Source organism: Globicephala melas, chromosome X (assembly GCF_963455315.2).
Source record: "Globicephala melas chromosome X, mGloMel1.2, whole genome shotgun sequence".
Taxonomy (NCBI): Eukaryota; Metazoa; Chordata; class Mammalia; order Artiodactyla; family Delphinidae; genus Globicephala; species Globicephala melas.
Window position 1 is genome coordinate 105,268,834 of NC_083335.1, and position 12,530 is coordinate 105,281,363.

At 39.0% G+C, this 12,530-nt stretch overlaps 1 protein-coding gene across 1 annotated transcript in view; it reads right to left on the reverse strand.

The window, feature by feature from the left end:
• POLA1 (DNA polymerase alpha 1, catalytic subunit) overlaps positions 1-12,530 on the reverse strand; it is a 307,226-nt gene that overhangs the window by 53,555 nt on the left and 241,141 nt on the right. Inside the window, exon 36 of the mRNA XM_060292862.2 lies at positions 11,609-11,705. Within this exon, the coding sequence (XP_060148845.1) occupies positions 11,609-11,705 (97 nt within the window). The remainder of the gene's footprint in view (positions 1-11,608; positions 11,706-12,530) is intronic.

The window sequence follows — 12,530 nt, forward strand, 5'->3', positions numbered from 1 at the left end:
GGTTAAAAATTAAATCTGCACTGTAATCGGAAAGGTGAGGACTACACAAAAACACTTAACTTTTAACCATTAGAGGCTATTCAGATATGGCGCATGCAATTGGTAAGAACAACAACAAACAAAAACAAGATGAAGAAGATGCATGAGAAGCAAGTGCTGTCTCTTATAAACATAAAAGGAGCATAAACATTTCTGAAAAGAAACATTATCACGACAAAGTTAAGGCAAATAAGAAATGATGGAGACATTAAATTCTGGCCTAAGTAAATGAGCAAAGATTCCCAAGAGGAAAAGAATATGCAATTTAAAAATAATCCCAAACTACTAGAGAAAAAAAACCAGAGTCAGACCGAACCTGTTTAAATCCCAAATATCTCTGAGAGCAGGAAATAATTCTGGATGACTATAAACCCTCTAATTTGCTTGAAGCAAACGGGGCTGGTGTTTTCATTTCTTTCACTGACTTTTTTGTTTAAGGTCACATTTATTACAAATTTTAGCTGGTATTAAAAAGTCACAAAGTCAATAGCTGATAAAACCACAAAGTGTGCTTCTTTAGAAAGAGTTAAGAACAACAACAACAACAAAAGGGAATGTCACATGCTTTTCAGACTACAGACCTTTTAATGTTTACGGCTGCATTTTTAAAAGAAGTAACTGTTATATTTTACGTGGTTGATTCAATACACTTCTAGCGAAAAGCACTAATTTTGAGGGGAAGAAATTTTAGTGTAACTATATCTAACCCAAGTGCTTTATTTAGGTCATGTTATAACAGATTATTATAGATGTTATACAAATATCGATAATTTAATATTCCTGAAACTTAGAGTACATTCTATCTTGATAGTTACAGGATCTACTCTCTTCTCGGCCATGAGTATTATAAGCCTTTTCCTCCTAATTAATCTGCAATTAATTCAACCAACCTCTAATTAGTTTTCTACAACTTTACCCTACTTAGGCAACAAAGCAGTCTCTAGACTGGGTTTTAAACCTGGGCTAAAATAGACTCCTACAGACCAAAAATGGTCTGGGATTTCTCTTTGTAGTGTAATTTAGATGTCATATCTAATTTGCTGTCATGACTATTGTTTCACTGTGCAATTTGTGTGTCGTTTTGAATGGTAGACATCATAGCTTTATTGAATTAAACCTTCCGTCTTTAGGGTCTGATGTTACATGTTTGTGTGTGTATGTTTATGTCTCAAAAGCTCCTTTTGACATCAAGTAATAGTAGAAAAGGATTATGCTCTTTTGATATGTTTGTTCCCATCTTGGTAAATATAAACACAAACTGGTGGGGAAAAGCCCTCTTCAAACTAAAGAAACAGAATTTTAAATAATAATAATATTACTCCTCCTCCTACTATTATTATTATTTTAAAGACAGAGATAGCTAAATAAGCCATTCACATTACAGAAGTATAGAAGGCCTGGCTGTTTTGTAACCTTAATGGCTTGATTGTCAATTCTATTAACATTCTTTCCCGAGAACTGTCCTTTTCATTGACAGTTTTTGTGATGCTACCTCAAACATAAGATATTACTCTTACCACAATTCCATAAACACAAAGAAATTCAAACGCACCCTGGCTTTAACTCGTAAGGAACAGAGGCCATCTTAACCTCTATTGCAATACGCAGTTTAGTGTTAGTCTGTAACTGTCCTTCTTCTCCTGGCCTTTGGGTTCAAGTTCTAAACTAAAGTCAGGACTAAGACTAATCACGGAAAGCCTTCCAGTAGACCACTGGAATAGATAGCCTTTTAAGTAAGTTTTAGTGCATGAAATTTCATAAAGTTTTTACTAGATAATTACACTTCCTGATTTTGTAATTAGTGGAAGTACATGCAATTACATAATAATTATGATAGTAATTACGTAATTAAGATGTATAATTATGTAGTAAAAAACATCATGGAAATAAAACCATGTACTGTGTAAGCACAATACATTTTAAAAGTAAATTCACTAGCTCAACTGTTCAAAAATACTTTTCTTCAAAATAAAGTGATTAGCTCACATTATGGTGTAACTGCTTGAAAATTATTTATTATTTTTTCCCTCGTTGGTGATAGAAGTATATATCTTTTAAAGGACATGAAAAAAATCTTATCAGGTTTTCCCGGCTCTCAAACACTCAAAAAATGACAATATGTTTTGCAAATGAAGACCATCAACCACAGCATTATCACCTAGATAATGCCCTTGTTTGTGCTGCTGTACTTGTCACTACAAAAGGAACAAGGAACCTGCTCATTGAAAAGACATACTAGGAAAGGATTTTACAAAACTTGTAACACATCTGTTATCACAGCATGCTTGTGAGTCCATTTCTACATAAAAGTGCAAAACTTGAGTGCATATTTACAGAAATGGGCTTAAAGAAAAGGCACGTTATTAGAATCTGGAAGTTTGTTGCCCAAACACATGGCAGCTTTGTCATATACAACTTTCGCTATCCTAAAGAGGATAACAGAAAATATACAGAGACAAGACACCTCCACTACGGGCAAAGCAACTATGATGACAATTCCCTGGAAAATGTAGTTTCTCTTCTGTCACACTGTAAAGTTGTCTTTAGTTAAACAACAAAACAGAAACAAAATTAGCAGTAATCAGAGAGAAAAGCAAAGCAGTATGAAGGGGCTCCAGGCTGCCACAGGAAAATACCAACTTTGTCATTCTTGTACTGAGCATAAAAATACAACAGAAAAGTCAGCAACAGTAGGAAAAGTAAATGCCAAAGTAAATTCTGTAGTTCCAAAATTAAGAAATAGAATCTTGTTTTCATTTCAAAAAAATTCTAGTTCGATGCCTTGAAATCTTTACAAGCATACTAAATCAATGTTGTAATGAGACCCAGAATGTGGTGACTGGTGGGCACATACAGAGTAACCCTTGTATGAAGTGGCTATAGAGCTACATTCCAGTTTTCTCTTTTATAAGCCACTCATCTTGAGAAGCTGAAAGCCATTCTGAAAATCTTAATTTACTTCTCCGTTGTTCCTTCTAGTTACGAAGAAACAAAGTGGAGGAACTCATGCTTTCTTGCTTTTCCCCCCTCTCCTAGCTCTTCTCAGGCTACTACATTTTTAAGCTTAATTACAGAATATATTTCAGAAGACTAGGCTGCCATGCCAATTCCACCTGAAACCTGGCTAGGCCTTCTGTGTTCTGCCCATTTGTCATTTTAAAGTTTTGCCAAAAGGATGGCCCCAATCAATGGATGAATAGAATGGAAGTAGGCTTTAGTTACTAAGGAGAGTGTCTTGAATCAGTGCTTCTCAAACTTTAATATGCCCAGGAATCACCTGGGAATCTTGTTAAAATGCAGATACTGATGCGGTAGGTCTGGGGAGGACCTGATATTTTGCGTTCCTAACAAGTTCCCAGGTGATGCCGACACTGCTGGTATACTGATCACTCTCTGAGTAATAAGGCATTATGTTTGATTTGGAAAAAAATGCAGGGAGAAAAAAGCTGACCTGGGTTCATCTGTATGTTATTTTTTTCCTCAACTGCTAAACTACTGGAATCATTATTTCAAGTTGAACAAAACATTTCTTTGTAAAATTTCAGTTCTTATAATTTGTTTCTTGTTATAAAAGCAGTACATGCCCAGATTATATAAAGAAGAAAATAAAAATTATCTATAATCCACCCACAGATAACAGCTGTAAACAATTCTAGTGTTTCTTACTAACTTTTCCACCTTGCATATAAACTACAAATTAGAATCATAATGGTTACTTAGTTTTGGACTTTGACCTTATATTGTTAGTATTTCTCTAAGTCATTAAAGATTGAAACTACATAATGTCTAACAATAACAACACTCCCCCAAAGCTCAGGATTATATGAACCACTTTTTCTATCATCAAAATTCTTTATGTGTTTCTACAATCACTTCCTAATCATGAATTGTTCTGAACTGCCACATTAGAGTCTCCCACGATAAAAATTCACTTAAACTAAAGAAAGTTAAAAAGAAAAACCCAAAACCTCAGATCATTTTTTATTCGTAAGAAAATGAAACAAAAGGAAAATGGACTGCCCATTTCAAAATCAGTTTCTTTAACGAAAATGTTTTTCACAGTTATAAAAAATATAACTTTAAGAAGACCAAATTGGTACTTAAGTGAAATTCTACCTTTACTTTTATATGTATTTGGTAGGTATGAATTGTTTTGTGTATGCTCTGTTATTATTTATTAAAAACAGAGAAAAGGTTCATTTCTAAAATTCAGTGGAATAACCCATAAGAAGAATTGGATCAGACAAGGGTGTCTGACACAGCCTTCTTCTTAATGCCTCCTGAGGCTTTAACAAAGTAAATTCTAAGAATGTCAACTGGCTTAGAGAGGACTCCAGCGGCTCTTTGCTACTTGTATTTCAGTACTTCTAGCAATGATATAACTCTTTCACTTTCGCTTTAGCAGTTTAGGAATAGTAGAAATCCTTAACATTGAAAAGGGAGCTGTCTTAAACCCTCAGAAATCTCCAAATTCCGATATGCACTAAAGCATATAATTTTTTCCCATACAACTCTTATTTTCTGGCAAACCCCCCCCCAAAACAAAAAGAAAAACCCCAAAACCAAACAACAACAAAAACCCAAAAAACAAAACACTAAACCACCAAAAGAGTTTTTTAGATTCCTTAGCTTTTCAGTACTAGCTGTTGTCTCTCTTTGGGGTCCCTATTTTCCACAAGGTAATACAATCATTACCACTTCATGAGTGTAACTATTTGGCCGATAGCAAGCAGAGAACAGGACTCTGGCAGTGTGGGTGAGGGGCAGGCACCCAGGCTCACTCACTAGTTAAGTGACTTGACATCCTTTTGATTCAATTCAAATTTGGCATCAGCAAAATGAGAGCTACGACGTCACTCATCTTCAGTTATCACTTGCAAAGAGTTGAAATGACAGATATTAAATCTGAAAATGTCAAGGAAATTTCCTGACATTAATTTATGGCACACCTGAGTCATGCGAGCAATACAGGAGATTGGAGAACTTTCCAGCACACTGCCATTCATGGACAGAAGTAATTCCTAGGACTCACTCCTCCACAGTTTTTCAAAGTGCTTGTGTGACCTTATTTTGCACTAAGAATTCATTCAACAAATATTTACTGAGCTGGCTCCCATAGGCAAAGCACAGATCAACAAGGTACAACCCTTTGCCTCCATGAACTCAGTGGAAGAGAAAGTCAAAACAATTCAGGGGCTTCCCTGGTGGCGCAGTGGTTGAGAATCTGCCTGCTAATGCAGGGGACATGGGTTCAAGCCCTGGTCTGGGAGGATCCCACATGCCACGGAGCAACTAGGCCCGTGAGCCACAACTACTGAGCCTGCGCGCCTGGAGCTTGTGCTCCGCAACAAGAGAGGCCGTGACAGTGAGAGGCCTGCGCACCGCGATGAAGAGTGGCCCCCGGTTGCCACAACTAGAGAAAGCCCTCGCACAGAAACGAAGACCCAACACAGCAAAAATAAATAAATAAATAAATTAAGAACATTTCGTAAAATCTTAAAAAAAAACCAAAAAAACAATTCAGGACCAGTCCTACAAGAAGGGCATTTCACAGGGTGCTATGGGAATGCAAAGGAAGGAAGCTTATACCACATTAAATTTCTTCACCAATATAATGGGGCACAATCCACTGCTACCTCATGGGGCTGTTGTGAGGACCTGTGTGAGACATCTGAAAGGATGACAGGAAACTATAAAGTACCTTACATAGGGTCAGCCTAGTTTTGGTGACACTAATGGAAACAACAAATACCCACAGACGTTACCATCAGGTATAAAGAAAATACAAAAGAAGAGCGATGGTAACAAGAAAAGTTTAAGAAAAGACTGACAAAACAAGCCAGTGAGAACAAAGATTGAGAGGGGAAGTGGCTGGGAGATCTCACCATGCTGAGAGGAGTGAGCAGCTCGGCCCCTGACAGGGGCTGCCCAGTAGGCTGTGGCCCTCAGGCCGCTCATGGGCCTTTGAAAGAAGTAGGGGTGACCTGAAGTATAGTCCTTCTGGGCCTAAAGGGACTCCACTGAGAAACTGGGCTTCCTAACAGATGCTTTTCGAAAGTCCACGGTTAAAGCACCATCCTTTTGCAAACATTTATACCATAGCTCCAATTCCTTTCTTCAACACAGAGTCCTCAATCCTGGTGTTCCTATTCTGGCAGGACTAATAGAACATTCACCAAGACGACCATGTGTTATGGGCTGAACTGTATACCCCCCACTCCCAAAGTCATATCAAAGAGGGGTTGAAGTCCTAACCCCCAGTACCTCAGAATGTGACTATATTTGGAGATAGAGCCTTTAAAGGGGTAATTAAGTTGAAATGGGACACAGAAAGGTACAGAGGGAGGACCATGTGAAGACAGGGAGAAAACGGCCATCTACAAGCCAAAGAGGCCTCAGAAGAAGAAACCCTTCTGATACCTTGATCTCAGACTTCTAGCCTCCAGAACAATCAGGAAATACATTCTGTTGCTGAAGCGACCCAGTCTGTGGTAATGTGCTATGGCAGGTGTAGCAGACTAATACACCATCCTACTACGAATAGCTGACGCAGAATAAGGGGAGCTAAGCATCTGGTAAGAGAGAACAGGAACAGAAAAAAAGTGGTTTTTCTGCTTTTGTTTCTAGGAATACGGAAAGATCAAACACTAAAGTGAAAAGGCAATTAGTGTTCAAAAGAATAAAAAGACAAGCCACAGACTGGGGTAAAATATCTGCCAAAGACACATCTGATAAAAGACCGTTACCCAAAATATACAAAGAGCTCTTAAATAAGAAAACAAACAACCCGACTAAAAAAATGGGCCAAAGACACTTCACCGAAGAAGATATACAAATGGCAAATAAGCATATGAAAAGATGCTCCACATCGTATGCCATCAGGGAAATGCCAGTTAAAACAACACTGAGATGCCGCTACACAACTATCAGAATGGCTAAAATCCGGAACACTGACACCAACACCACCAAGCGCTGGGGAGGCTGTGGAGCTACAGGAAGAGCCATTCACTGCTGGCTGGAAAATAACGTGGTACAGCCACTTTGGAAGTCAGTTTTTCAGTGTTTTACAAAAATAAACATCAAATGATCTAGCAACTGTGTTCCTTGGTGTTTACCCAAAGGAGTTGAAAACATGTCTGCACAAAAACCTGTTCATGGATGTTTATAGCAGCTTATTCATAACTGCTGAAATCTAGAAGCTACTAAGACGTCCCTCAGTAGGTGAACTGATAAATAAACTGTGGTACATCCAGACAATGCAATATTATTTAGCGCTAAAAACAAATGAGCTACCAAGTCAGGAAAAGACAGAGGAAACTTAAAATGCATCTTACTAAGTGAAAGAAGCCAATCTGAAAAAGCTACATACTATGTGATTCCAATCACATGACATTTTGGAAAAGGCAAACTATGGAGACAGTAAAAAAAACAGACAAACAGGGCTTCCCTGGTGGCGCAGTGGTTGAGAGTCCGCCTGCCGATGCGGGGGACACGGGTTCGTGCTCCGGTCCGGGAAGATCCCACGTGCCGCGGAGCGGCTGGGCCCGTGAGCCATGGCCGCTGAGCCTGTGCGTCTGGAGCCTGTGCTCCGCAACGGGAGAGGCCACAACAGTGAGAGTCCCGTGTACCGCAACAAACAAACAAACAAACAAATTCAGCTGTTGCCAGGAGTTATGGGGAGGGAGGGGTGATTAGGAGTAGCACAGAGGATTTTTAGGGCAGTGAAACTACTGTGTATGATACTGTAACGGTGTTCGCAAGTCATCATACATTTGTCCAAACTCATACAGTGTCTCATAGTGAACCCTATGGTAAACCATGGACTGTGGGTGATAACGATGTGTCAGTGTAGGTTCATCAAATGCCCCACTCTGGTGGGGGATGCTGATAATGAGGGAGGCTGTGCATGTGTGGGGGCAGGGGGTACATGGGAAATCTCTGTACCTGCTGTTCAACTTTGCTGTGAACCTACAGCTGCTCTAAAAAATAAAGTCTATTAAGAAAGGCAGTTAGTGGATCCCTTTCTTTGTTTCCAAAACAATTTGACCAGATCAGTGGTTTATCACACTTAACTGTATCTGAATCTTTCGGTCTGCAAAGGACTCTAAGCTCCTCCAGGGCAGGGAGCATTGGCCATCTTTGTTTTTCTGACATCTGGGATGGCACTCAAGAAATAATAGAAAATATATACACACTGCTTTTATCGTTGCCAAATAAATAAAAAAAGGCTCAGTTGAGAAAAGTCGGAGACTCTTTTTCCTCTTTTTTTAAGCAGACTTAATTTAGACAATTGGGCAAAGATGTGAATTGATTCATGTCTCCCCCAAACAGTTCACTTATCACTACTCAGGCCAAGGCCCCCCTGGGATGAGGCAGCCAAATGGGACCATTATGTGCTGCCATCATGGAAATGGATTTTTACTTCATATATTGCCACTATGTTCCTCTAAAACTTCTTTTGGATCTATTATGCTATCTATGTACATTCTGGAGCAGTTACAATCCCACAGAAGTCTTTGGACTTTCTGCCAAAGTCCCACAGAAATAAGATTTTAAAAATGTTATGTAGTTATGGTGAATATGAAGTGGATACTTCACCAAAGTGAGTCCCTTACCATCTTAAAGGAAAGGGAAAACTATCAAATGGGGTTAATTCACATTATGGACTAATGGCCTGTAAACCTTTGTTTGAAAAGCAAAGCACAGGAAAAAGCTTTGACAAGAGTTACTTTTCACCATAAAAATAAACCTCTTTCCAATAATTTGTGGGTTTTTTCCAAGTTAAATTGCCAAATTTCAAACACAGATTAAAACCACAATCCAGTTACAACCTCTAAAATATGGGCTTTATAATGGAAATGGTAAAACTATCCTAGCGAAGGAAATGTTGCTAGGTATCAACAGTAAAGGAGAGTCTATGGTAAATACTTTATGCGCCAGTTTCAGGGCACTTGTTGGCAGACGATACTTAGATTCCATTCTCAATAATATAACTGTGTGTAACGACTGTCATTTTTCACAGGACTTTTGATGTTAACATCTATCGGTGTTCTGGCCTTGGTCCAAACTGAATAAATATATTTGCCCTCTGGATCCCACAGATTTTCAATTCATTTTAACAGCAAATCTCCCTTGAATGGCAAATCAGAAAGAAGAGAGCACTTCACTCCAACTTATAAAGTGAGAAGTGAATTTTACATATGTTACATTAATTTACACTTATGGGAGTTTCCCCTGTAACTGTTCACTTATGGACTGTAAGAATATTCTTGTTCTCCAATTGCCCCCTGTGGATTACAACCTGTGTTCAATTCTCTCGTACTTAGAAACTATCCAAATCACGTGTTCAGAACTGTCTGTGGGGACTTTCTAAAAAGTTGAACTTCCCAAACTCTACCCCACACCTTCCGAACTGGAATTTCTGGGTGTAGGATCCATAGACTTGCACTATTATATGCCAACAGGTGACTTGCAGGCAAGACTGTATCAAATATTCCTTGTTAGAAAACGTCTGCTCTTGGACTACGGGTAAGCATGACCCAGTGTTTTAGTTTCTATCCCACCACTAACACCCTAACACCACTTAGCATTACCAAATGATGTGAGAACGTCCAGACCATGTAAATTTCTAATTCACTCATTCCAAAAATGCAATTTAGGAATAATAAATAAGCAGAAGGTCAAAGGAAGAATAGTTTCACTAATTAACACTCAATAAATAAAACAAAAGGCTCTTGAAACATTTCATGAAGTTCTTTCTGTCAGACAGCCATTTTGTACCCTTCTTTTGCTTTATTTTCTTTGGGCTTCTGACATGTAAAAGAACGAGCCAGTAATTCACTCCATGCCGTTTTGGCCCTGAACTCCCAGATAGCGTATTTATTAGAATCAACTGACAAAAAAGTGTCATGATTCTTAAACTTGTGAAATAGAACTAGAGTAAATAGCGTGAGTGTACAGATTCTATCAACACTGCTCCACTTTTGTCAAGCAAGAATCTTCCAAGTGACTACTCTGTTATCTCCTATTTTCCGGGATGGCAGCATACACTCCTTGATGTTCTCTAAAAAGCTGGGGTAAGTCTCCAGTGACTTTCCAGATCACTTTTACAAGTCTCCAAGTCACTGGACTTTTTGAAAACTGCTGATCATTCAGCCCTTCAGATAAGAATTTTGGAAATGTCTGGAAGAGGAATCTGTCCCCTAGGAATCTAAGAACATCTAGGGAACAATCTGGATTCAGAAAGAAGGGGGATCAAGTTCTAATAACCAGAAAGAGGTAACAAACCCGACAGAAACAGACAATGTACTCATCAGTCACTACTTAATTCTCTAAATGCTTTATGCCTTTAAGGAAAGGTCCTTGGGGGTAAAAGAGAAACAGTTATTGTTGATACCGCAAATAAACATGGGCTAGCCACCAGTCATGAATGAAAGTTCAAAGACCTAGTTACTCATGGACTAAAGGAATTTTTTCTCTATATGAATTTTATTAATTCACTGAAAATATGCTGTGGAGATAGCCCAAGTTCTTGTTGAACATCTGAAGACAAGATACTAATATTTGAAACAACTCCTCCATCAGTTGTAAAGTATTTTATATCCAAGGACAGAAAAACCAAATAAGTCAAGGCATTAAAAAAAAAACCTCTAGCCTATCTTTGTAAATGGAAGAACTGGAGTCAATTATGACCAGAACTGAAAAGAGTTGAAGACCAAATCAAGGGCATGGGGATTCTTACGTGAGGAAATCCAGAAGTATTTGTAGGTTTCTATATGCCCTTGAGGTTGTCTCCAGCCCTAACACCGACCAACAAAATGTCGAATTGATATGCAATGACAAACAACGTAAACATTCTGTAGGTAACTAATAAGAAAAATGTATAAACTCACCTTTTTTATTTTTTACAGGTAACAGAAAAGTTGTCAATGTGATTTTCATGTAGGAGAAAAAAACCCCATGCACTTATCATGACATTTTCAAATAGTTTAAGTTATGTAACAAAGCTTGTCTCAGGCCATTAAGCCCCACAGTGCCTGCAAGTCTTGTGTGAGGCTTACAAGGCAGCGCCTGGTCATTTGGGCTGAGGTGTCTATACGCTCTCTTATGATGGAGTCAATAAAAGAACTCCACCCCAGCTCTCTCTCTCAAAATGAACCTAGGCTTTTAGTGAACAGCAGAGACATACTCCAGGTCTATTTTTTTCTCGTAATATCTGGTTTTTGTAGGTCCAGTGATCGCGTTGCCTATTCTTACTTTATTACAGTTACTAAACTCTATAGAAAATAGCATTTTCAAAATATAGTATTTAAAGAGTTCTTTCTGTACCGTTCCTCCCCCAAAGCCCAGCTTTAATAGAGAACAATGTGAGGCAGGCTGTGGAGGCAAAGCCGGGCATTCCTACGCCACCGCCCCTCACGCAGGGTATGCCTGTGCTCACGACGGCCCCCATGGCCTGCTTCTGAGACAGTGGTATGATACTGCATGAACACCCTGACACAGGAGGTCTGGCTTTTCTGATGCAAATTTCCACTTTAAACTCAAAGGTAATTACAGTATTTTAACGTACCTTTCTCATGATCGGTAATAAGTTTCTCCAGTGCACACTCCGCATCAAAAATGTACCGGTAAAAGCACAGCTGGGTGTACAGGGACTTATCAGAATACTGCAATATAACAGAAAAATAAATGAATATTGGGGGGGTAGCTTTGGAGATCACTCAACAAGTGTATCCCCTAATTTCAACTTCCACATCAAGCAGCCTTTTTTTAATGAAGGGGGGTGAATAAGGAGAGAATCATCCTAATGATTTGTCCCCCTCACATAGCATACACACCTTTCGTAATTCAAAATAAATCCTGCCACTTCGATCACAGATTACTGCTTGCGAGGCTACAGACTGATTACTCCTGCTGCCAAAAAACTGATTTTGTCAAATTGCAAATTCCTATGCACCCCTGACAATTTGCACTGTTAATTGGGAAAAGTGGTACTGTGCTTCCTAACTGGGACCTGTCCAGGCTAACAGGAAGTTAAACAATTTATGAAAACAATTTAACATGTACTGCTATCCTATGAGCTCGATTTTATGACTCCTGGCGACAGGGACTGGCCCACAGATACAACATGGTGAACGAAGCGCAGACCTGGGAACATCCTGACCACTTGCTCCATGCTCATCCTTAAGTGGGCAACGTATGACCTCTGAGAAATACCATGTGAAATGAAATAATCAAGGCTTTTCATCCCACCCACGTCAAAACAATGTTTAGTGACTTTGACGAGTTCTGATTCAACAAATCATAGCATCCCCGAGTTTCTCCAGAGTCCCTGTGTATTCTCCTAAGCCACTGTATCTCACCCTGTGTGCGGAAAAACATCTGCCGTCAATTCAACAATCAAAGCGAGAATTATTTGGCGAATCACGTTCACATGCATTTCTATTTCTTTTAAATTGGCTGCCCTAGGAACTTATTGATACTTTCCTTCC